Genomic DNA, 27,812 nt, shown 5'->3' with positions numbered 1-27,812 from the left:
TCTAGGCATTAGGGGGTCGAACAGTAAGATCACATCTAGGCATTAGGGGGTCGAACAGTAAGATCACATCTAGGCATTAGGGGTCGAACAGTAAGATCACATCTAGGCATTAGGGGTCTAACAGTAAGATCACATCTAGGCATTAGGGGTCTAACAGTAAGATCACATCTAGGCATTAGGGGGTCGAACAGTAAGATCACATCTAGGCATTAGGGGTCGAACAGTAAGATCACATCTAGGCATTAGGGGGTCGAACAGTAAGATCACATCTAGGCATTAGGGGGTCTAACAGTAAAATCACATCTAGACATTAGGGGTCGAACAGTAAGATCACATCTAGGCATTAGGGGGTCGAACAGTAAGATCACATCTAGGCATTAGGGGTCTAACAGTAAGATCACATCTAGGCATTAGGGGGTCGAACAGTAAGATCACATCTAGGCATTAGGGGTCTAACAGTAAGATCACATCTAGGCATTAGGGGGGTCGAACAGTAAGATCACATCTAGGCATTAGGGGTCGAACAGTAAGATCACATCTAGGCATTAGGGGTCTAACAGTAAGATCACATCTAGGCATTAGGGGGTCTAAAAGTAAGATCACATCTAGGCATTAGGGGTCGAACAGTAAGATCACATCTAGGCATTAGGGGGTCGAACAGTAAGATCACATCTAGGCATTAGGGGTCTAACAGTAAGATCACATCTAGGCATTAGGGGGTCTAACAGTAAGATCACATCTAGGCATTAGGGGTCGAACAGTAAGATCACATCTAGGCATTAGGGGTCTAACAGTAAGATCACATCTAGGCATTAGGGGTCTAACAGTAAGATCACATCTAGGCATTAGGGGGTCTAACAGTAAGATCACATCTAGGCATTAGGGGTCTAACAGTAAGATCACATCTAGGCATTAGGGGGTCTAACAGTAAGATCACATCTAGGCATTAGGGGTCTAACAGTAAGATCACATCTAGGCATTAGGGGTCTAACAGTAAGATCACATCTAGGCATTAGGGGTCTAACAGTAAGATCACATCTAGGCATTAGGGGTCTAACAGTAAGATCACATCTAGGCATTAGGGGTCTAACAGTAAGATCACATCTAGGCATTAGGGGTCTAACAGTAAGATCACATCTAGGCATTAGGGGGTCGAACAGTAAGATCACATCTAGGCATTAGGGGTCGAACAGTAAGATCACATCTAGGCATTAGGGGGTCGAACAGTAAGATCACATCTAGGCATTAGGGGTCTAACAGTAAGATCACATCTAGGCATTAGGGGGTCTAACAGTAAGATCACATCTAGGCATTAGGGGTCTAACAGTAAGATCACATCTAGGCATTAGGGGTCTAACAGTAAGATCACATCTAGGCATTAGGGGTCTAACAGTAAGATCACATCTAGGCATTAGGGGGTCGAACAGTAAGATCACATCTAGGCATTAGGGGGTCGAACAGTAAGATCACATCTAGGCATTAGGGGGTCTAACAGTAAGATCACATCTAGGCATTAGGGGGTCTAACAGTAAGATCACATCTAGGCATTAGGGGGTCTAACAGTAAGATCACATCTAGGCATTAGGGGGTCGAACAGTAAGATCACATCTAGGCATTAGGGGGTCTAACAGTAAGATCACATCTAGGCATTAGGGGGTCGAACAGTAAGATCACATCTAGGCATTAGGGGGTCGAACAGTAAGATCACATCTAGGCATTAGGGGGTCGAACAGTAAGATCACATCTAGGCATTAGGGGGTCTAACAGTAAGATCACATCTAGGCATTAGGGGGTCTAACAGTAAGATCACATCTAGGCATTAGGGGGGTCTAACAGTAAGATCACATCTAGGCATTAGGGGGTCTAACAGTAAGATCACATCTAGGCATTAGGGGGTCGAACAGTAAGATCACATCTAGGCATTAGGGGGTCTAACAGTAAGATCACATCTAGGCATTAGGGGTCTAACAGTAAGATCACATCTAGGCATTAGGGGTCTAACAGTAAGATCACATCTAGGCATTAGGGGTCTAACAGTAAGATCACATCTAGGCATTAGGGGTCTAACAGTAAGATCACATCTAGGCATTAGGGGTCTAACAGTAAGATCACATCTAGGCATTAGGGGGTCTAACAGTAAGATCACATCTAGGCATTAGGGGGTCTAACAGTAAGATCACATCTAGGCATTAGGGGGTCTAACAGTAAGATCACATCTAGGCATTAGGGGGTCTAACAGTAAGATCACATCTAGGCATTAGGGGGTCGAACAGTAAGATCACATCTAGGCATTAGGGGGTCGAACAGTAAGATCACATCTAGGCATTAGGGGGTCGAACAGTAAGATCACATCTAGGCATTAGGGGTCTAACAGTAAGATCACATCTAGGCATTAGGGGGTCTAACAGTAAGATCACATCTAGGCATTAGGGGTCTAACAGTAAGATCACATCTAGGCATTAGGGGTCGAACAGTAAGATCACATCTAGGCATTAGGGGGTCGAACAGTAAGATCACATCTAGGCATTAGGGGGTCTAACAGTAAGATCACATCTAGGCATTAGGGGGTCTAACAGTAAGATCACATCTAGGCATTAGGGGGTCGAACAGTAAGATCACATCTAGGCATTAGGGGGTCTAACAGTAAGATCACATCTAGGCATTAGGGGGTCTAACAGTAAGATCACATCTAGGCATTAGGGGGTCTAACAGTAAGATCACATCTAGGCATTAGGGGGTCGAACAGTAAGATCACATCTAGGCATTAGGGGGTCTAACAGTAAGATCACATCTAGGCATTAGGGGGTCTAACAGTAAGATCACATCTAGGCATTAGGGGGTCTAACAGTAAGATCACATCTAGGCATTAGGGGGTCTAACAGTAAGATCACATCTAGGCATTAGGGGGTCTAACAGTAAGATCACATCTAGGCATTAGGGGGTCTAACAGTAAGATCACATCTAGGCATTAGGGGGTCTAACAGTAAGATCACATCTAGGCATTAGGGGGTCTAACAGTAAGATCACATCTAGGCATTAGGGGTCTAACAGTAAGATCACATCTAGGCATTAGGGGGTCTAACAGTAAGATCACATCTAGGCATTAGGGGTCTAACAGTAAGATCACATCTAGGCATTAGGGGTCTAACAGTAAGATCACATCTAGGCATTAGGGGGTCTAACAGTAAGATCACATCTAGGCATTAGGGGGTCTAACAGTAAGATCACATCTAGGCATTAGGGGTCGAACAGTAAGATCACATCTAGGCATTAGGGGTCGAACAGTAAGATCACATCTAGGCATTAGGGGTCTAACAGTAAGATCACATCTAGGCATTAGGGGTCTAACAGTAAGATCACATCTAGGCATTAGGGGTCTAACAGTAAGATCACATCTAGGCATTAGGGGGTCGAACAGTAAGATCACATCTAGGCATTAGGGGGTCGAACAGTAAGATCACATCTAGGCATTAGGGGTCGAACAGTAAGATCACATCTAGGCATTAGGGGTCTAACAGTAAGATCACATCTAGGCATTAGGGGGTCTAACAGTAAGATCACATCTAGGCATTAGGGGTCTAACAGTAAGATCACATCTAGGCATTAGGGGGTCTAACAGTAAGATCACATCTAGGCATTAGGGGTCTAACAGTAAGATCACATCTAGGCATTAGGGGTCTAACAGTAAGATCACATCTAGGCATTAGGGGTCGAACAGTAAGATCACATCTAGGCATTAGGGGTCGAACAGTAAGATCACATCTAGGCATTAGGGGTCGAACAGTAAGATCACATCTAGGCATTAGGGGGTCTAACAGTAAGATCACATCTAGGCATTAGGGGTCTAACAGTAAGATCACATCTAGGCATTAGGGGTCTAACAGTAAGATCACATCTAGGCATTAGGGGTCTAACAGTAAGATCACATCTAGGCATTAGGGGTCTAACAGTAAGATCACATCTAGGCATTAGGGGTCTAACAGTAAGATCACATCTAGGCATTAGGGGTCTAACAGTAAGATCACATCTAGGCATTAGGGGTCTAACAGTAAGATCACATCTAGGCATTAGGGGGTCTAACAGTAAGATCACATCTAGGCATTAGGGGGTCTAACAGTAAGATCACATCTAGGCATTAGGGGTCGAACAGTAAGATCACATCTAGGCATTAGGGGTCTAACAGTAAGATCACATCTAGGCATTAGGGGTCTAACAGTAAGATCACATCTAGGCATTAGGGGGTCTAACAGTAAGATCACATCTAGGCATTAGGGGGTCTAACAGTAAGATCACATCTAGGCATTAGGGGGTCTAACAGTAAGATCACATCTAGGCATTAGGGGGTCTAACAGTAAGATCACATCTAGGCATTAGGGGGTCTAACAGTAAGATCACATCTAGGCATTAGGGGGTCTAACAGTAAGATCACATCTAGGCATTAGGGGGTCGAACAGTAAGATCACATCTAGGCATTAGGGGGTCGAACAGTAAGATCACATCTAGGCATTAGGGGGTCTAACAGTAAGATCACATCTAGGCATTAGGGGGTCTAACAGTAAGATCACATCTAGGCATTAGGGGGTCTAACAGTAAGATCACATCTAGGCATTAGGGGGTCTAACAGTAAGATCACATCTAGGCATTAGGGGGTCGAACAGTAAGATCACATCTAGGCATTAGGGGGTCGAACAGTAAGATCACATCTAGGCATTAGGGGTCGAACAGTAAGATCACATCTAGGCATTAGGGGTCTAACAGTAAGATCACATCTAGGCATTAGGGGTCGAACAGTAAGATCACATCTAGGCATTAGGGGTCGAACAGTAAGATCACATCTAGGCATTAGGGGTCGAACAGTAAGATCACATCTAGGCATTAGGGGTCGAACAGTAAGATCACATCTAGGCATTAGGGGTCTAACAGTAAGATCACATCTAGGCATTAGGGGTCGAACAGTAAGATCACATCTAGGCATTAGGGGTCTAACAGTAAGATCACATCTAGGCATTAGGGGTCTAACAGTAAGATCACATCTAGGCATTAGGGGTCTAACAGTAAGATCACATCTAGGCATTAGGGGTCTAACAGTAAGATCACATCTAGGCATTAGGGGGTCTAACAGTAAGATCACATCTAGGCATTAGGGGTCTAACAGTAAGATCACATCTAGGCATTAGGGGGTCTAACAGTAAGATCACATCTAGGCATTAGGGGTCTAACAGTAAGATCACATCTAGGCATTAGGGGTCGAACAGTAAGATCACATCTAGGCATTAGGGGTCGAACAGTAAGATCACATCTAGGCATTAGGGGGTCGAACAGTAAGATCACATCTAGGCATTAGGGGTCTAACAGTAAGATCACATCTAGGCATTAGGGGGTCTAACAGTAAGATCACATCTAGGCATTAGGGGGTCTAACAGTAAGATCACATCTAGGCATTAGGGGGTCTAACAGTAAGATCACATCTAGGCATTAGGGGGTCTAACAGTAAGATCACATCTAGGCATTAGGGGGTCGAACAGTAAGATCACATCTAGGCATTAGGGGTCGAACAGTAAGATCACATCTAGGCATTAGGGGTCTAACAGTAAGATCACATCTAGGCATTAGGGGGTCTAACAGTAAGATCACATCTAGGCATTAGGGGGTCTAACAGTAAGATCACATCTAGGCATTAGGGGGTCTAACAGTAAGATCACATCTAGGCATTAGGGGGTCGAACAGTAAGATCACATCTAGGCATTAGGGGGTCTAACAGTAAGATCACATCTAGGCATTAGGGGTCTAACAGTAAGATCACATCTAGGCATTAGGGGTCTAACAGTAAGATCACATCTAGGCATTAGGGGTCGAACAGTAAGATCACATCTAGGCATTAGGGGTCGAACAGTAAGATCACATCTAGGCATTAGGGGTCTAACAGTAAGATCACATCTAGGCATTAGGGGTCTAACAGTAAGATCACATCTAGGCATTAGGGGGTCTAACAGTAAGATCACATCTAGGCATTAGGGGGTCGAACAGTAAGATCACATCTAGGCATTAGGGGGTCGAACAGTAAGATCACATCTAGGCATTAGGGGGTCTAACAGTAAGATCACATCTAGGCATTAGGGGGTCGAACAGTAAGATCACATCTAGGCATTAGGGGGTCGAACAGTAAGATCACATCTAGGCATTAGGGGGTCTAACAGTAAGATCACATCTAGGCATTAGGGGGTCTAACAGTAAGATCACATCTAGGCATTAGGGGGTCTAACAGTAAGATCACATCTAGGCATTAGGGGGTCGAACAGTAAGATCACATCTAGGCATTAGGGGGTCGAACAGTAAGATCACATCTAGGCATTAGGGGGTCGAACAGTAAGATCACATCTAGGCATTAGGGGGTCGAACAGTAAGATCACATCTAGGCATTAGGGGGTCGAACAGTAAGATCACATCTAGGCATTAGGGGGTCGAACAGTAAGATCACATCTAGGCATTAGGGGGTCGAACAGTAAGATCACATCTAGGCATTAGGGGGTCTAACAGTAAGATCACATCTAGGCATTAGGGGGTCTAACAGTAAGATCACATCTAGGCATTAGGGGTCTAACAGTAAGATCACATCTAGGCATTAGGGGGTCTAACAGTAAGATCACATCTAGGCATTAGGGGTCTAACAGTAAGATCACATCTAGGCATTAGGGGTCTAACAGTAAGATCACATCTAGGCATTAGGGGTCGAACAGTAAGATCACATCTAGGCATTAGGGGTCGAACAGTAAGATCACATCTAGGCATTAGGGGGTCGAACAGTAAGATCACATCTAGGCATTAGGGGTCGAACAGTAAGATCACATCTAGGCATTAGGGGTCGAACAGTAAGATCACATCTAGGCATTAGGGGGTCTAACAGTAAGATCACATCTAGGCATTAGGGGTCGAACAGTAAGATCACATCTAGGCATTAGGGGGTCGAACAGTAAGATCACATCTAGGCATTAGGGGTCTAACAGTAAGATCACATCTAGGCATTAGGGGTCGAACAGTAAGATCACATCTAGGCATTAGGGGTCGAACAGTAAGATCACATCTAGGCATTAGGGGTCAACAGTAAGATCACATCTAGGCATTAGGGGTCGAACAGTAAGATCACATCTAGGCATTAGGGGTCTAACAGTAAGATCACATCTAGGCATTAGGGGGTCGAACAGTAAGATCACATCTAGGCATTAGGGGTCGAACTGTAAGATCACATCTAGGCATTAGGGGTCGAACAGTAAGATCACATCTAGGCATTAGGGGTCTAACAGTAAGATCACATCTAGGCATTAGGGGTCTAACAGTAAGATCACATCTAGGCATTAGGGGGTCTAACAGTAAGATCACATCTAGGCATTAGGGGTCTAACAGTAAGATCACATCTAGGCATTAGGGGTCTAACAGTAAGATCACATCTAGGCATTAGGGGTCTAACAGTAAGATCACATCTAGCCATTAGGGGTCTAACAGTAAGATCACATCTAGGCATTAGGGGGTCGAACAGTAAGATCACATCTAGGCATTAGGGGTCGAACAGTAAGATCACATCTAGGCATTAGGGGGTCGAACAGTAAGATCACATCTAGGCATTAGGGGTCTAACAGTAAGATCACATCTAGGCATTAGGGGTCGAACAGTAAGATCACATCTAGGCATTAGGGGTCGAACAGTAAGATCACATCTAGGCATTAGGGGTCGAACAGTAAGATCACATCTAGGCATTAGGGGTCTAACAGTAAGATCACATCTAGGCATTAGGGGTCGAACAGTAAGATCACATCTAGGCATTAGGGGGTCGAACAGTAAGATCACATCTAGGCATTAGGGGGGTCGAACAGTAAGATCACATCTAGGCATTAGGGGGTCGAACAGTAAGATCACATCTAGGCATTAGGGGGTCGAACAGTAAGATCACATCTAGGCATTAGGGGGTCTAACAGTAAGATCACATCTAGGCATTAGGGGGGTCTAACAGTAAGATCACATCTAGGCATTAGGGGGTCGAACAGTAAGATCACATCTAGGCATTAGGGGGTCGAACAGTAAGATCACATCTAGGCATTAGGGGGTCTAACAGTAAGATCACATCTAGGCATTAGGGGGTCTAACAGTAAGATCACATCTAGGCATTAGGGGGTCTAACAGTAAGATCACATCTAGGCATTAGGGGTCTAACAGTAAGATCACATCTAGGCATTAGGGGTCGAACAGTAAGATCACATCTAGGCATTAGGGGGGTCGAACAGTAAGATCACATCTAGGCATTAGGGGGTCGAACAGTAAGATCACATCTAGGCATTAGGGGGTCTAACAGTAAGATCACATCTAGGCATTAGGGGGTCGAACAGTAAGATCACATCTAGGCATTAGGGGTCGAACAGTAAGATCACATCTAGGCATTAGGGGTCGAACAGTAAGATCACATCTAGGCATTAGGGGTCGAACAGTAAGATCACATCTAGGCATTAGGGGTCTAACAGTAAGATCACATCTAGGCATTAGGGGGTCTAACAGTAAGATCACATCTAGGCATTAGGGGTCTAACAGTAAGATCACATCTAGGCATTAGGGGGTCGAACAGTAAGATCACATCTAGGCATTAGGGGTCTAACAGTAAGATCACATCTAGGCATTAGGGGTCGAACAGTAAGATCACATCTAGGCATTAGGGGTCTAACAGTAAGATCACATCTAGGCATTAGGGGTCTAACAGTAAGATCACATCTAGGCATTAGGGGTCTAACAGTAAGATCACATCTAGGCATTAGGGGGTCGAACAGTAAGATCACATCTAGGCATTAGGGGGTCTAACAGTAAGATCACATCTAGGCATTAGGGGGTCTAACAGTAAGATCACATCTAGGCATTAGGGGGTCGAACAGTAAGATCACATCTAGGCATTAGGGGGTCGAACAGTAAGATCACATCTAGGCATTAGGGGGTCGAACAGTAAGATCACATCTAGGCATTAGGGGGTCGAACAGTAAGATCACATCTAGGCATTAGGGGGTCGAACAGTAAGATCACATCTAGGCATTAGGGGGTCGAACAGTAAGATCACATCTAGGCATTAGGGGGTCTAACAGTAAGATCACATCTAGGCATTAGGGGTCTAACAGTAAGATCACATCTAGGCATTAGGGGTCGAACAGTAAGATCACATCTAGGCATTAGGGGTTCGAACAGTAAGATCACATCTAGGCATTAGGGGGTCGAACAGTAAGATCACATCTAGGCATTAGGGGGTCGAACAGTAAGATCACATCTAGGCATTAGGGGGTCGAACAGTAAGATCACATCTAGGCATTAGGGGGTCTAACAGTAAGATCACATCTAGGCATTAGGGGTCTAACAGTAAGATCACATCTAGGCATTAGGGGGTCTAACAGTAAGATCACATCTAGGCATTAGGGGGTCTAACAGTAAGATCACATCTAGGCATTAGGGGTCTAACAGTAAGATCACATCTAGGCATTAGGGGTCTAACAGTAAGATCACATCTAGGCATTAGGGGTCTAACAGTAAGATCACATCTAGGCATTAGGGGTCTAACAGTAAGATCACATCTAGGCATTAGGGGTCTAGCAGTAAGATCACATCTAGGCATTAGGGGTCGAACAGTAAGATCACATCTAGGCATTAGGGGGTCTAACAGTAAGATCACATCTAGGCATTAGGGGGTCGAACAGTAAGATCACATCTAGGCATTAGGGGGTCTAACAGTAAGATCACATCTAGGTATTAGGGGGTCTAACAGTTATTTTATTTATAATTGACCTTTATTTAACTAGGCAAGTCAGTTAAGAACAAATTCTTCTTGTTGTTAGCCCAGTGGAGTAAATGACAGTACTTGTGTTGTTGTTAGCCCAGTGGAGTAAATGACAGTACTTGTGTTGTTGTTAGCCTAGTGGAGTAAATAACAGTACTTGTGTTGTATTGTAAACCAGATAACTGTAGCTGTCAGTCAGCCAGCCAAGGGAAATCCCTGTTGTGTACCATTCACTGGGCTATAACTGTGTGTTTCTGTCTCCCAGCATGTGAAGTGTCATTCGACAACTGTCCAGTCCCTGTGGAGAATGTAATAGGAGAAGTAGGAGGAGGCTTCAAGGTGATGTCACTTCCCTTTCCCCTCTGTTATATGCTATTGATGTGCAGTTATTTTTCAAGGTCTTTTTTCACAAGCTGGAGAGTCATTTTTAAAACTTTTATTTAACCTTTATTTAACTAGGCAAGTCGGTTAAGAACAAATTCATATTTACAATGACGGCCTACCCCGGCCAAACTCTAACCCGGACGACGCAGGGCCAATTGTGTGCCATCCTATGGGACTCCCAATCACAGCCGGTTGTGATACAGCCTGGAATCGAACCAGGGTCTGTAGTGACGCCTCTTGCACTGAGATGCAGTGCGTTAGACTGCGCCACTCGGGAACCCCTGATTCGTTTTTCTGAGTGATTTGTTAATTTTAGTCGTTCGTTTGACCTACTAGTGCTGACCGCAATGAGTCCTACAGCAGGGTTAATAGATGCTCAGCGGCTCCAGAGACGTGCTCCGACCACCGACTGTCTGTCCTGCGCTCCGACTGTCTGTCCTGCGCTCCGACTGTCTGTCCTGCGCTCCGACTGTCTGTCCTGCGCTCCGACTGTCTGTCCTGCGCTCCGACTGTCTGTCCTGCGCTCCGACTGTCTGTCCTGCGCTCCGACCACCACTGTCTGTCCTGCGCTCCGACTGTCTGTCCTGCGCTCCGACTGTCTGTCCTGCGCTCCGACTGTCTGTCCTGTGCTCCGACTGTCCTGCGCTCCGACTGTCTGTCCTGCGCTCCGACTGTCTGTCCTGCGCTCCGACTGTCTGTCCTGCGCTCCGACTGTCTGTCCTGCGCTCCGACTGTCTGTCCTGCGCTCCGACTGTCTGTCCTGCGCTCCGACTGTCTGTCCTGCGCTCCGACTGTCTGTCCTGCGCTCCGACAGGTCCTGGATCATGAGCATAGAGAAAAAAACCGACATGTTTGGTGCCTCCGACTGTCTGTTGCGCTCCGAAGTCTGTTGCGCTCCGACGTTTTGCCTCATTTGAAGAACATTCCGACCTGTCAAGCGCTCCGACTGTCTGTCCTGCGCTCCGACTGTCTGTCCTGCGCTCCGTATCTGTCCTGCGCTCCGAACTGTCACCATTTAGTTTTGAATGGTTTCCGACTATCTTCCTGCGCTCCGACTGTTTTCACGCTCCGACCTTTACTGATTCTTTGTCTGTGCTCATTATCCAGGTAGCGACTGAACATCCTCAACTCTGGCAGGTTCAGTATGGGCAGTGCCCGACTGTGGAATGATCAAGAAACTCATCTGGCGCTCCGACTGTCTGTCTGCGCTCCGACTGTCTGTCCTGAGCTCCGCTGTCTGTAATCATGATTATGGTTATAGTAATGATGTCTGTCCTGCGCTGACTGTCTGTCCTGCACTCCGACTCTCCCTGCGCTCCGAGAGATGACAGCAGACTGTCTGTCCTGGCAGCAGGAAACAGTTTGGTAAGAACCTCAGTGAGTTTGGGATGATCCAAGAGAAGTTTCCTGCGCTGATGGCCTGTGCAGAATGCATTTGTGATGGAGAGCATGTCCTGTGCTCCGACTGTCTGTCCTGGGATGATGGATCCGACCACCTGGGGTCCCTGACTGTTCTGTCCTGAGGCTGCTGACTGGTCCTGCGCTCTGACTTTGTCTACCACTCTACTGGGGTGTTACTACTGACTGTTACTAAAACTACTACTGCTTCTGCTGCTAAAATTACTACTGCTGCTACTAACACTACTAATACTGTCTGCAACTACTAATACTGCTGCTCTACCAATACTGGCTGCAACTACTAATACTGCTGTCTGCGCTCTGACTGTCTGTCCTGCTGCTACCGCCTACTAATACTGTCTGTCCACTCCGACCACTGCTGCTCTACTCCTGCCCTCCGACCATACTGTCTGTCCTGCGCTCCGACCATCGACTAATACCCTGCGCTCTGACCACCGACTGTCTGTCCTGTGCTCCGACCACCGACTACTGTCCTGTGCTCCGACCAATACTCTGTCCTGTGCTACCGACCACCGACTCTGTCCTGCGCTCCGACTACCAACTGTCTGCTCTACTAATACTGCTCCGACCACAAACTGCTGTCTGCTACTAACACTACTAATACTCTGCCCTACTAATACTGCTGCTACTACCGAATACCGCTGCTCCTACTAATACCGACCAACTACTAATACTGTGCTCCGACCACTGTCTGTCCTATGTCCGCAGGGAAATGGATCATGAGCATAGAGAAAAAAACAACATGTTTGGTGCCTTGTGTATTTAAGCTGAAGTCTATTGCGCTACGTTTTTGCCCATTTGAAGAACATTCAAAAAGCCTACAAGGCTCCTTGCTGTGTCATTTGCACGGTGTATTGGTGCTACCGTTAACTGTCACCATTTAGTTTTGAATGGTTTACCATATCTTTGTACACGTGTTTTCACTCAAACCTTTACTGATTCTTTGTCTGTGTCATTATCCAGGTACTGAACATGCACTACTAATACTGCTGTGTAACTCTGGCTACTAATACTGCTGCTACTACTATACTGCTGCTACTACTAACTCTGCTACTAAGCTGTATACTGCTGCAACTACATAATCATGATTATGGTTATAGTAATGATGATGATAATGGTGATGTCTTGTCTCCCTCTCCAGAGATGACAGCAGAGTACGCTGGCAGCAGGAAACAGTTTGGTAAGAACCTCAGTGAGTTTGGGATGATCCAAGAGAAGTTTGCGGTGATGGCCCAGAATGCATTTGTGATGGAGAGCATGGCGTACCTGACGGCTGGGATGATGGATCGACCTGGGGTCCCTGACTGTTCTCTAGAGGCTGCTATGGTTAAGGTACTTTTTCTACCACTATACTGGGGTGTTACTACTACTGTTACTAAAACTACTACTGCTTCTGCTACTAAAATTACTACTGCTACTACTAACACTACTAATACTGCTGCAACTACTAATACTGCTGCTACTACTAATACTGCTGCAACTACTAATACTGCTGCTACTACTAATACTGCTGCTACTACTAATACTGCTGCTACTACTAATACTGCTGCTACTACTAATACTGCTGCTACTACTAATACTGCTGCTACTACTAATACTGCTGCAACTACTAATACTGCTGCAACTACTAATACTGCTGCAACTACTAATACTGCTGCTACTACTAATACTGCAACTACTAATACTGCTGCTACTACTAATACTGCTGCTACTACTAATACTGCTGCTACTACTAATACTGCTGCTACTACTAATACTGCTGCTACTACTAATACTGCTGCAACTACTAATACTGCTGCTACTAATACTGCTGCTAATACTGCTGCAACTACTAATACTGCTGCAACTACTAATACTGCTGCTACTACTAATACTGCTGCTACTACTAATACTGCTGCAACTACTAATACTGCTGCTACTACTAATACTGCTGCTACTACTAATACTGCTGCTACTACTAATACTGCTGCTACTACTAACTACTAATACTGCTACTACTAATACTGCTGCTACTACTAACACTACTGCTGCTACTACTAATACTGCTGCTACTACTAATACTGCTGCTACTACTAATACTGCTGCTACTACTAATACTGCTGCTACTACTATACTGCTGCTACTACTAATACTGCTGCTACTACTAATACTGCTGCTACTACTAATACTGCTGCTACTACTAATACTGCTGCAACTACTAATACTGCTGCTACTACTAATACTGCTGCAACTACTAATACTGCTGCAACTACTAATACTGCTGCTACTACTAATACTGCTGCTACTACTAATACTGCTGCTACTACTAATACTGCTGCAACTACTAATACTGCTGCAACTACTAATACTGCTGCTACTACTAATACTGCTGCAACTACTAATACTAATACTGCTGCTACTACTAATACTGCTGCTACTACTAATACTGCAACTACTACACTACTAATACTGCTGCAACTACTAATACTGCTGCTACTACTAATACTGCTGCAACTACTAATACTGCTGCTACTACTAATACTGCTGCTACTACTAATACTGCTGCAACTACTAATACTGCTGCTACTACTAATACTGCTGCTACTACTAATACTGCTGCAACTACTAATACTGCTGCAACTACTAATACTGCTGCTACTACTAATACTGCTGCTACTAATACCGCTGCTACTAATACTGCTGCTACTACTAATACTGCTGCTACTACTAATACTGCTGCTACTACTAATACTGCTGCTACTACTAATACTGCTGCTACTACTAATACTGCTGCACTACTAATACTGCTGCTACTACTAATACTGCTGCAACTACTAATACTGCTGCTACTACTAATACTGCTGCAACTACTAATACTGCTGCTACTACTAATACTGCTGCTACTACTAATACTGCTGCTACTACTAATACTGCTGCTACTACTAATACTGCTGCTACTACTAATACTGCTGCTACTACTAATACTGCTGCTACTACTAATACTGCAACTACTAATACTGCTGCAACTACTAATACTGCTGCAACTACTAATACTGCTGCTACTACTAATACTGCTGCTACTACTAATACTGCTGCTACTACTAATACTGCTGCTACTACTAATACTGCTGCTACTACTAATACTGCTGCAACTACTAATACTGCTGCTACTACTAATACTGCTGCTACTACTAATACTGCTGCTACTACTAATACTGCTGCAACTACTAATACTGCTGCTACTACTAATACTGCTGCTACTACTAATACTGCTGCTACTACTAATACTGCTGCTACTACTAATACTGCTGCTACTACTAATACTGCTGCTACTACTAACACTACTAATACTGCTGCAACTACTAATACTGCTGCTACTACTAATACTGCTGCTACTACTAATACTGCTGCTACTACTAATACTGCTGCAACTACTAATACTGCTGCTACTACTAATACTGCTGCTACTACTAATACTGCTGCTACTACTAATACTGCTGCTACTACTAATACTGCTGCTACTACTAATACTGCTGCTACTACTAATACTGCTGCAACTACTAGATACACTGTAGACACACTGCTGTTACACCTATAGACATACTGCTGTTACACCTATAGGCACACTGCTGTTACACCTATAGGCACACTGCTGTTACACCTATAGGCACACTGCTGTTACACCTATAGGCACACTGCTGTTACACCTATAGACACACTGCTGTTACACCTATAGACACACTGCTGTTACACCTAGACACACTGCTGTTACACCTATAGACACACTGCTGTTACACCTATAGACACACTGCTGTTACACCTATAGACACACTGCTGTTACACCTATAGACACACTGCTGTTACACCTATAGACACACTGCTGTTACACCTATAGACACACTGCTGTTACACCTATAGACACACTGCTGTTACACCTATAGACACACTGCTGTTACACCTATAGACACACTGCTGTTACACCTATAGACACACTGCTTTTACACCTGTAGACACACTGCTGTTACACCTATAGACACACTGCTGTTACACCTATAGACACACTGCTGTTACACTATAGACACACTGCTGTTACACCTATAGACACACTGCTGTTACACCTATAGACACACTGCTGTTACACCTATAGACACACTGCTGTTACACCTATAGACACACTGCTGTTACACCTATAGACACACTTGCTGTTACACCTATAGACACACTGCTGTTACACCTATAGACACACTGCTGTTACACCTATAGACACACTGCTGTTACACCTATAGATACACTGCTGTTACACCTATAGACACACTGCTGTTACACCTATAGACACACTGCTGTTACACCTATAGACACACTGCTGTTACACCTATAGACACACTACACCTATAGACACACTGCTGTTACACCTATAGACACACTACACTATAGACACACTGCTGTTACACCTATAGACACTGCTGTTACACCTATAGACACACTGCTATTACACCTATAGACACACTGCTGTTACACCTATAGACACACTACACTATAGACACACTGCGGTTACACTACGGTTACACTACACACGTTTCATGACTAGTTGCATGACAGAGTACCTTATTGTCTGTGTCTTTGCTGACCTCTCTCTCTGTAGGTGTTCAGCTCTGAGGGAGGCTGGATCTGTGTGTCTGAGGCTCTGCAGGTTCTAGGAGGGCTGGGCTACACTAAGAACTATCCCTACGAACGCTACCTCAGAGACTGCCGTATCCTGCTCATCTTCGAGGTATCACGCACACAGTGTAGTATTTCTCCTTTTAATAACAGAGTTATACAGCGTTAACCATGTAGTGTCCACCAGAGGACGGATGTCCACTTTGACAGACTAGATACTAGTGATTTGCGGGTTGACTCATAACTCGCAGTCCCTGCGGTTCTATCCACGGGGCGTACGGATTCGGGAGTCCTGAACTATTGTGTGGCTGAAGGGCGGGTAGGTGGGTGGCGAGTGGGTTGAGTAAAGAGAAACAAGACCATAAATACATTAATTTATATCTATAGGCTACATTGTGGTTTCTCTTTCATTATTTTATGGTATTAGTGCATACGCCTAAACTTCAGGGCTTAACTGTACGTGGGCCCAATAGCCTGCAGAGCCAAAGAATGATTTTGGGAACAGGCAGAAAACTTTTTGTTTTGTTTGTTTAAGTACAGTGGGGGAAAAAAGTATTTAGTCAGACACCAATTGTGCAAGTTCTCCCACTTAAAAAGATGAGAGGCCTGTAATTTTCATAATAGGTACACTTCAACTATGACAGACAAAATGAGAAAAAAAATCCAGAAAATCACATTGTAGGATTTTTAATGAATTTATTTGCAAATTATGGTGGAAAATATGTATTTGGTTACCTACAAACAAGCAAGATTTCTGGCTCTCACAGACCTGTAACTTCTTCTTTAAGAGGCTCCTCTGTCCTCCACTCGTTACCTGTATTAATGGCACCTGTTTGAACTTGTTATCAGTATAAAAGACACCTGTCCACAACCTCAAACAGTCACACTCCAAACTCCACTATGGCCAAGACCAAAGAGCTGTCAAAGGACACCAGAAACAAAATTGTAGATCTGAATCTGCAATAGGTAAGCAGCTTGTTTTGAAGAAATCAACTGTGGGAGCAATTATTAGGAAATGGAAGACATACAAGACCACTGATAATCTCCCTCAATCTGGGACCCCGTGGGGTCAAAATGATCACAAGAACGGTGAGCAAAAATCACAGAACCACACGGGGGACCTAGTGAATGACCTGCAGAGAGCTGGGACCAAAGTAACAAAGCCTACCATCAGTAACACACTATGCCGCCAGGGACTCAAATCCTGCAGTGCCAGACGTGTCCCCCTGCTTAAGCCAGTACATGTCCAGGCCCGTCTGAAGTTTGCTAGAGAGCATTTGGATGATCCAGAAGAAGATTGGGAGAATGTCGTATGGTCAGATGAAACCAAAATAGAATCATGGGGGTGGAAACATCATGCTTTGGGGCTGTTTTTCTGCAAAGGGACCAGGACGACTGATCTGTGTAAAGGAAAGAATGAATGGGGCCATGTATCGTGAGATTTTGAGTGAAAACCTCCTTCCATCAGCAAGGGCATTGAAGATGAAACGTGGCTGGGTCTTTCAGCATGACAATGATCCCAAACACACCGCCCGGGCAACGAAGGAGTGGCTTCGTAAGAAGCATTTCAAGGTCCTGGAGTGGCCTAGCCAGTCTCCAGATCTCAACCCCATAGCAACAGCCCCAAAACATCACTGCTCTAGAGGAGATCTGCATGGAGGAATGGGCCAAAATACCAGCAACAGTGTGTGAAAACCGTGTGAAGACGTTTGACCTCTGTCATTGCCAACAAAGGGTATATAACAAAAGTATTGAGAAACTTTTGTTATTGAACAAATACTTATTTTCCACCATAATTGGCAAATAAATTAATAAAAATCCTACAATGTGATTTTCTGGATTTTTGTTTTTCTCATTTTGTCTGTCATAGTTGAAGTGTACCTATGATGAAAATTACAGGCCTCTCATTTTTTTAAATGGGAGAACTTGCACAGTTGGTGGCTGACTAAATACTTTTTTGCCCCACTGTACATTGTTGAAGTACCTCAAGCTGAACCTCGGCAAGACGGAGCTGCTCTTCCTCCCGGGAATATGATCTCGATCTCGGTTGACAACTCCATTGTGTCCTGAGCGCTGAAATCCTGACAACACCCTGAACTAACATCAAGTTTGAAGCTCTACAACATCCACAGAGTACGACCCTGAAAAATAATGGCACTTGTCATCTCCCGGAAAGATTTGGCTGGGCTCCCTGCCTGTGCCATTAAACCCCTAGTAAAACGAGCCCGTCTGGTGTTCAACCTTCCAAGTTCTCTCACGTCAGCTCCTCCGCTCTCTCCACTGGCTTCCAGTTGAAGCTGGCTACAAGACCATGGTGCTTGCCTACGGAGCTGTGAGGGGAACGGCACCTCAGTACCTCCAGGCTCTGATCAGGCCCTACACCCAAACAAGGGCACTGCGTTCATCCACCTCTGGCCTGCTCGCCTCCCTACCACTGAGGAAGTACAGTTCCCGCTCAGCCCAGTCAAAACTGTAGGTGGAACAAACTCCCTCACGACGCCATGACAGCAGAATCACCACCTTCCGGAGACACCTGGGAATACTAGGATAGTAAAGTAATCCTTCTCACCCCCCTTAAAAGATTTAGATGCACTATTGTAAAGTGGCTTTTCCACTGGATGTCATAAGGTGATGACAGTAAGTCAGAGCTGGCTAAATGACTTAAATGTAAATGTTTAATGCAATAAGACAAACACTGTGAAAGAAGAGTTTGAAGGGAGGACCAGAAAAATAATGTTTAGGAAAGATTTGGTGTAGTAGTAAAAGAGGATGACGGCAGAGCTGGCTATGTTACGTGGTGAAGTAGTAAAAGAGGATGACAGCAGAGCTGGCTATGTTATGTGGTGAAGTAGTAAAAGAGGATGACGGCAGTGCTGACTATGTTATGTGGTGAAGTAGTAAAAGAGGATGACAGCAGAGCTGGCTATGTTATGTGGTGAAGTAGTAAAAGAGGATGACAGCAGAGCTGGCTATGTTATGTGGTGAAGTAGTAAAAGAGGATGACAGCAGAGCTGGCTATGTTATGTGGTGAAGTAGTAAAAGAGGATGACAGCAGAGCTGGCTATGTTATGTGGTGAAGTAGTAAAAGAGGATGACAGCAGAGCTGGCTATGTTATGTGGTGAAGTAGTAAAAGAGGATGACGGCAGAGCTGGCTAGAGCAGCAGAGCTGGCTATGTTATGTGGTGAAGTAGTAAAGAGGATGACAGCAGAGCTGGCTATGTTATGTGGTGAAGTAGTAAAGAGGATGACAGCAGAGCTGGCTATGTTATGTGGTGAAGTAGTAAAGAGGATGACAGCAGAGCTGGCTATGTTATGTGGTGAAGTAGTAAAGAGGATGACAGCAGAGCTGGCTATGTTATGTGGTGTAGTAGTAAAGAGGATGACAGCAGAGCTGGCTATGTTATGTGGTGAAGTAGTAAAGAGGATGACAGCAGAGCTGGCTATGTTATGTGGTGAAGTAGTAAAGAGGATGACAGCAGTGCTGGCTATGTTATGTGGTGAAGTAGTAAAAGAGGATGACAGCAGAGCTGGCTATGTTAAAAGTAGTAAAGAGGATGACAGCAGAGCTGGCTATGTTATGTGGTGAAGTAGTAAAGAGGATGACAGCAGAGCTGGCTATGTTATGTGGTGAAGTAGTAGTAAAGTTACGGATGAAAAGAGGATGACAGCAGAGCTGGCTATGTTATGTGGTGAAGTGGTAAAAGAGGATGACAGCAGTGCTGGCTATGTTATGTGGTGAAGTAGTAAAAGAGGATGACGGCAGTGCTGGCTATGTTATGTGGTGTAGTAGTAAAAGAGGATGACAGCAGAGCTGGCTATGTTATGTGGTGAAGTAGTAAAAGAGGATGACAGCAGAGCTGGCTATGTTATGTGGTGAAGTAGTAAAAGAGGATGACAGCAGAGCTGGCTATGTTATGTGGTGAAGTAGTAAAAGAGGATGACAGCAGAGCTGGCTATGTTACGTGGTGAAGTAGTAAAAGAGGATGACGGCAGAGCTGGCTATGTTATGTGGTGAAGTAGTAAAAGAGGATGACAGCAGAGCTGGCTATGTTATGTGGTGAAGTAGTAAAAGAGGATGACAGCAGAGCTGGCTATGTTATGTGGTGAAGTAGTAAAAGAGGATGACAGCAGAGCTGGCTATGTTATGTGGTGAAGTAGTAAAAGAGGATGACGGCAGTGCTGACTATGTTATGTGGTGAAGTAGTAAAAGAGGATGACGGCAGTGCTGACTATGTTATGTGGTGAAGTAGTAAAAGAGGATGACAGCAGAGCTGGCTATGTTATGTGGTGAAGTAGTAAAAGAGGATGACAGCAGAGCTGGCTATGTTATGTGGTGAAGTAGTGAAAGAGGATGACAGCAGTGCTGGTTATGTGGTGAAGTGGTAAAAGAGGATGACAACAGAGCTGGCTATGTTACGTAGTGAAAGAGGATGACAGCAGAGCTGGCTATGTTATGTGGTGAAGTGGTAAAAGAGGATGACAGCAGAGCTGGCTATGTTATGTGGTGAAGTGGTAAAAGAGGATGACAGCAGAGCTGGCTATGTTATGTGGTGAAGTGGTAAAAGAGGATGACAGCAGAGCTGGCTATGTTATGTGGTGAAGTAGTAAAAGAGGATGACAGCAGAGCTGGCTATGTTATGTGGTGAAGTGGTAAAAGAGGATGACAGCAGAGCTGGCTATGTTATGTGGTGAAGTGGTAAAAGAGGATGACAGCAGTGCTGGCTATGTTATGTGGTGAAGTAGTAAAAGAGGATGACAGCAGAGCTGGCTATGTTATGTGGTGTAGTAGTAAAAGAGGATGACAGCAGAGCTGGCTATGTTACGTGGTGAAGTAGTAAAAGAGGATGACAGCAGAGCTGGCTATGTTATGTGGTGAAGTAGTAAAAGAGGATGACAGCAGAGCTGGCTATGTTATGTGGTGAAGTAAAGTAAAGTGCTGGCTATGTTATGTGGTGATAGTAAAGAGGATGACAGCAGAGCTGGCTATGTTATGTGGTGTAGTAGTAAAGAGGATGACAGCAGAGCTGGCTATGTTATGTGGTGAAGTAGTAAAAGAGGATGACAGCAGAGCTGGCTATGTTATGGTGAAGTAGTAAAGTGAGTAATGTGGTGAAGTAGTAAAGAGGATGACAGCAGAGCTGGCTATGTTATGTGGTGAAGTAGTAAAAGAGGATGACAGCAGAGCTGGCTATGTTATGTGGTGAAGTAGTAAAAGAGGATGACAGCAGAGCTGGCTATGTTACGTGGTGAAGTAGTAAAAGAGGATGACAGCAGAGCTGGCTATGTCAAGGGAATGGCATGTTCAGATGGGTTAAATGGACACTTGAAATCTGGACACTGACTGCAGGTCTGTAACATCTCACATGGCCTTAATATTAACTCCTGCAGAATTAAGCATGTATTAACTGTAAAATGATACACCAAATGTTGGCAACGTTATGACTCGGGAACAGGAGAAATATGATTTATTTCTGCATCTTGAGAGAATGCAATGCTCAGTTAGATACCTTCTGTAGAGGTTCTGTCTTCATCACAAACAATGATAGTATTTCAACCACATAAGATTTCAGTTCGGCTTTAATCTATATTTTATTAGAAACACGTTGGGTCGTTTTCACAGCTTTCTCCTTAACCGGTCAAACTGATGTCGTTTTGGACATTTTGCACTGAAAATTTTCCCGAATAGTTTATTTATATATATTTGTGTTGGTGTTATTGTGTTTTCTCCCCGGTCCCTATATGTCTTTGCTCCACGAAAGATGACAGAGAACTTTACCGATGTCAACCAGATGGAAGCATTCATTCTATCGATCTGTTACATTATTCTGCTGAGCAAAGGGTTTATTTAGTCTACTAGGGCAACAAGTAAGCTACATGTATCTAAGTTGACCAACAAATTCCCCTCAGATCTATTTACGCTGCCTTCAGCAATTTAAAACATAGATTCAACCACAAAGACCAGGGAGGTTTTCCAACCACAAAGACCAGGGGGGGTTTCCAACCACAAAGACCAGGGGGGGTTTCCAACCACAAAGACCAGGGGGGGTTTCCAACCACAAAGACCAGGGGGGGTTTCCAACCACAAAGACCAGGGAGGTTTTCCAACCACAAAGACCAGGGGGGCTTTCCAACCACAAAGACCAGGGGGGTTTTCCAACCACAAAGACCAGGGGGGTTTTCCAACCACAAAGACCAGGGGGGTTTTCCAACCACAAAGACCAGGGGGGTTTTCCAACCACAAAGACCAGGGGGGCTTTCCAACCACAAAGACCAGGGGGGCTTTCCAACCACAAAGACCAGGGGGGTTTTCCAACCACAAAGACCAGGGGGGTTTTCCAACCACAAAGACCAGGGGGTTTTCCAACCACAAAGACCAGGGGGGTTTTCCAACCACAAAGACCAGGGGGGTTTTCCAACCACAAAGACCAGGGGGGTTTTCCAACCACAAAGACCAGGGGGGTTTTCCAACCACAAAGACCAGGGGGGTTTTCCAACCACAAAGACCAGGGAGGTTTTCCAACCACAAAGACCAGGGGGTTTTCCAACCACAAAGACCAGGGGGGTTTTCCAACCACAAAGACCAGGGGGGTTTTCCAACCACAAAGACCAGGGGGGTTTTCCAACCACAAAGACCAGGGAGGTTTTCCAACCACAAAGACCAGGGAGGTTTTCCGATTCCTGTCAAAGAAAGAAAGAAATATCTCCCTGGAGATATGAAGATGTTAGATTGTAGTTATGAAGAGGTCTTTACTTGACGTTGTGTTCTGTCTCTTCAGGGCACCAATGAGATCCTGAGGATGTACATAGCTCTGACTGGGATGCAGTATGCTGGAAAAATACTGACAGGCAAAATCAAGTAAGTAACTTTTTGGACGACCTGACCAAATTCATATAGAAATGTAGATCTGGCATTCGCATTGAAAGCAAGTCTAAGAATCGGTAGATCTGTTCTATTTTTTTCTATTGCTTAGTTTTTTTTCCGTCTTTTGGTTTTGTACACCAGCTTCAAACAGCTGAAAATACTATTATTGGTGATGGAAAACATATTTCACAGAGGTTTAGATGGTACAATGATTCTCCACACTATACTTGCTTGTTTTGTCACAAACTGAAATTAGGCTAACTATTACAATTTTAGCAACCATGAAATGGTGGTATGATTTCTGCATATGGCACCTTTTTAAGATAAGTTACATGACCAAAAGTATGTGGACACGTGCTCGTCAAACATCTCATTCCCAAATCATGGGCATTAATATGGAGTTGTTCCCCCCATTGCTGCTATAACAGCCTCCACTCTTCTGGGAAGGCTTTCCACTAGATCATTGCTCTGATGTTGGGCAATAAGGCCTGGCTCACAGTCTGCGTTCCAATTCATCCCAAAGGTGTTCGATGGGGTTGAGGTCAGGGCTCTGTGCGGGCCAGTCAAGTTCTTCCACACGATCTCAACAAAATACTTCTGTATGGACCTCGTTGAAATTCACAGAGCTCTTCAGTAAGGCCATTCTACTGCCAGTGTTATATTATGGCGATTGCATGGCTGGTTTAGATTTTATTCACCTGTCAGCAACGTGTGTGGCTGAAATAGCCGAATCCACTCATTTGAAGGGGTGTCCACATACTCTTATGTGTATGTATGTATGTGTGTGTGTGTGTGTGTGTATATATATATATATATATATATATATATAATCAGCTCAATTCATTACATTTCTATCTGTAACATTCTGAAATTGTCATCTGTCTCTCTGCCTTGTCCAATCAGGGAGATGAAGAAGGGGAATGTGGGTGTGGCCTTGGAGATGTTGGGCAGGAAGTTGGGAGATGCGTTGGGGAGGAAGGTGGACCTTGGACTGACTGGGATGGATGGGGTGGTGCATCCTGGTCTGGCGGTGCGTACCTTATTTAACCTATAACCCCTAACCCTGGGACTGAATGGCACGGTACGTACCTCATATGCAGTACTACAGTGCATTCGGAAAGTATTCAGACCCCTTAACTTTTTCTTCATTTTGTTACATTACAGCCTTATTCTAAAATAGATTAAATTGTTTTTTTCCCCCTCATCAATCTCATCAATATCCCATAATGACAAAGCAAAATGTTTTTATGTGCAAATTTGTAAAAATAAACTATCACATTTACTTGAGTATTCAGACCCTTTACTCAGTACTTTGTTGAAGCACCTTTGGCAGCGATTACAGCCTCGAGTCTTCTTGGGTATGGCGCTACAAGCTTGTCACACCTGTATTTGGAGAGTTTCTCAAAATAAATTATCTGCAGATCCTCTCAAGCTCTGTCAGGTTGAATGGGAAGCGCCACAGCTATTTTCAGGTCTCTCCGGAGATGTTCGATTGGGTTCAAGTCCGGGCTCTGGCTGGGCCACTCAAGGACATTCAGCGACTTGTCCCGAACCCACTCCTGCGTTGTCTAGGTTGCATACTCGCAGTCAAATAGCCCTTACACAGCCTGGAAGTGTGTTGGGTCATTGTCCTGTTGAAAAACAAATGATAGTCCCACTAAGCGCAAACCACATGGGATGGTGTATTGCTACAGAATACTGTGGTAGCCATGCTGGTTAAATGTGCCTTGAATTCTAAATAAATCACTGAGTGTCACCGGCAAAGAACCCCCACACCATCACACCTCTTCCTCCATGCTTCATGGTGAGAACCACACATGCGGAGATCATCATCACGGTCCTTCTGTAGCACAGTTGGTAGAGCATGGCGCTTGTAACGCCAGGGTAGTGGGTTCGATTCCCGGGACCACCCATACGTAGAATGTATGCACACATGACTGTAAGTCGCTTTGGATAAAAGCGTCTGCTAAATGGCATATATTATTTATATATTATCATCCGTTCACCTACTGCATCTCACAAAGACACAGCGGTTGGAACCAAAAACCTTTATAAAAACTCACATCAGAGTAAAGGACAGATTTCAACCGGTCTAATATCCATTGCTTGTGTTTCTTGGCCCAAGCAAGTCTCTTCTTCTTATTGATATCCTTTAGTAGTGGTTTCTTGAAGGCCTGATTCATGCAGTATCCTCTGAACAGTTGTTGCGATGGGTCTGTTTCTTGAACTTTTGTGAAGCATTTATTTGGCCTGGAATTTCTGAGCCTGGTATCTCTAATGAACATCCTCTGCAGCAGAGGTAACTCTGGGTCTTCCTTTCCTGTGGAGGTCCTCGTGAGAGCCAGTTTAATCACAGCGCCTGATGGTTTTTACAACTGCACTTGAAGAAACGTTCAAAGTTCTTGAAATGTTCCGTATTGACTGACCTTCATGTCATAAAGTAATGACTGTCGTTTCTCTTGGAATACCTTGAAATGGGGACAAAGTTAGACATTTTCTCATGTTATTTTAATGTTTTTTTAAATTATTTATTTTAGTGGGTGGATCAGCTTTAATATTGAGCATAGATTGTTGCTTTCATCAATATAATTGTCTGCATCATTTCAATCCTCCATATTTTTGGAGGTAAATATATACACTACTGTTCAAAAGTTTGGGGTCACTTGGAAATGTCCTTGTTTTTTAAAGAAAAGCACATTTTTTGTCCATTTAAAATAACATCAAAATTATCAGAAATACATGTAGACAATGTTAATGTTGTAAATGACTATTGTAGCTGGAAACAGAATATCTACATAGGCCCATTATCAGCAACCATCACTCCTGTGTTCCAATGGCATGTGGTCGTCTCTTAGTGACCCCAAACTTTTGAACACACTTTTTAAAGAATACACCTTCCCTTATTGTTCCCCACAAACCCTACCACCCCTCCCCCAATTGGAGTAAACAATAACAATTAAGTTTGCTGATGACCCAACAGTGATAGGCCTGATCACCGACAATGATGAGACAGCCTATAGGGAGGGAGGAGGTCAGAGACCTGACCATGTGGTGCCAGGACAACAACCTCTCCCTCAATGTGATCAAGACAAAGGAGATGATTGTGACTACAGGAAAAGGAGGAATGAGCACGCCCCCATTCTCATCGACGGTGCTGTAGTGGAGCAGGTTGAGAGCTTCAAGTTCCTTGGCGTCCACATCACCAACAAACTAACATGGCCCAAGCACACCAAGACAGTCGTGAAAAGGGCACAACAAACCTATTCCCCCTCAGGAGACTGAAAAGATAGTAGTAGTGTGTACGGCCCAGTACATCATCGGGGCCAAGCTTCCTGCCATCCAGGACCTCTATACCAAGAGATGTCAGAGGAAGGCCCTAAAAATGGTCAGACTCCAGCCAACCTAGTCATAGACTGTTCTCTCTGCTACCGCACGGCAACCAGTACCGGAGCACCAAGTCTAAGTGCAAGAGGATTCTAAACAGCTTCTACCCCAAAGCCATAAGACTCCTGAACAGCTAATAAAATGACTACCCAGACTATTTGCATAGCTCTAGGTATATATTGCAATTCTTCAGCCATTCCTGGACCTGTGACCGAAAACAAGCTACATTATGGACAGTACTAAAATAAATGATCTAGTGACTCCTCCTCACAGCAAAATCTGCCGAGCAGGGAAGGTTGATTGTATAATAATTTAAATAGAAAAATTCTACGTTTTGAATCCGGCGTTTTGCGTGTCAATTCATATGCCATGGAATCGGTACATCGACAATCTCTTCCCAACTATTTTACATTCATATGGCACAGCTGTCAATATATTGGTCCTTAAATGAAACTGGTATATATTTTTACTTATCACAATTTTCTTTTACCAATATTGGTCTTTAATGCAAAGTTGGTACTTGAAAGTATTAGTAAAATGTATTGATCTTGCAAATTAATTTCCAGGCAGACCTACCACGTTTTATTTCCTCAGGTGTTTCAGGCGAGCTCGCTCATTCCACCCACACTGCCACTTGGACAAGACCGGTACTAAACAGACTGATTAGGCGCCACCAAGCGTCACATCGATAGCTAAAATGACGGGCAAATGTTGATTTTTAAATTCTGCGTTTTGTGTGTATGGAACGTTTCTGGGATCGTTTATTTCAGCTCATGAAACTTGGGACCAACACTTTACATGTTGTGTTTATATTTTTGTTCAGTATAGTTGACCCACCTTTTTTACCACTATGTCACTGGACCCCACCACCCACACTGTGTAAGGTGCAAAACGTGTCAGACTGACATTGCGAGTGGGTGAACTGGCCCCGAAGGGCCTCATGAAGGGGAAAAGACAACGCTGCATCCTGTGCTGGCACCACTTCTGCATTGTGACATTTTCTTTGCAACAACCTTCAGAGCTTTTTTGCCAATTGCCTCATTCTTGGGGCACCCGTAATATTCCGCTTTATCAAGCAGCAGCCGTGCTCCTGCTGTTCCCGTGCTCCTGCTGTTCCAGTGCTCCTGCTGTTCCAGTGCTCCTGCCGTTCCAGTGCTCCTGCCGTTCCAGTGCTCCTGCTGTTCCCGTGCTCCTGCTGTTCCAGTGCTCCTGCTGTTCCAGTGCTCCTGCTGTTCCAGTGCTCCTGCTGTTCCAGTGCTCCTGCTGTTCCCGTGCTCCTGCTGTTCCCGTGCTCCTGCTGTTCCCGTGCTCCTGCAGTTCCCGTG

The 27,812-nt window shown here is 44.5% G+C and overlaps 1 protein-coding gene across 1 annotated transcript in view; it reads left to right on the top strand.

Annotated features, from left to right (window-relative positions):
• Positions 1–11,304: 11,304 nt before the first annotated feature.
• LOC118388187 (complex I assembly factor ACAD9, mitochondrial-like) overlaps positions 11,305–27,812 on the top strand; it is a 35,047-nt gene continuing 18,539 nt past the window's right edge. Inside the window, exons 1-5 of the mRNA XM_052506177.1 lie at positions 11,305–11,367; positions 12,743–12,934; positions 16,224–16,352; positions 23,018–23,097; positions 24,007–24,133. Coding sequence (XP_052362137.1) covers positions 11,350–11,367; positions 12,743–12,934; positions 16,224–16,352; positions 23,018–23,097; positions 24,007–24,133 — 546 coding nt within the window. The 5' untranslated portion in view covers positions 11,305–11,349. The remainder of the gene's footprint in view (positions 11,368–12,742; positions 12,935–16,223; positions 16,353–23,017; positions 23,098–24,006; positions 24,134–27,812) is intronic.

This window comes from Oncorhynchus keta, unplaced genomic scaffold (genome assembly GCF_023373465.1).
Source record: "Oncorhynchus keta strain PuntledgeMale-10-30-2019 unplaced genomic scaffold, Oket_V2 Un_contig_25614_pilon_pilon, whole genome shotgun sequence".
In the NCBI taxonomy this organism is placed as follows: Eukaryota; Metazoa; Chordata; class Actinopteri; order Salmoniformes; family Salmonidae; genus Oncorhynchus; species Oncorhynchus keta.
The sequence above is the reverse complement of the archived record's forward strand: the minus strand, read 5'-3'. Positions and strand labels throughout refer to the sequence as shown.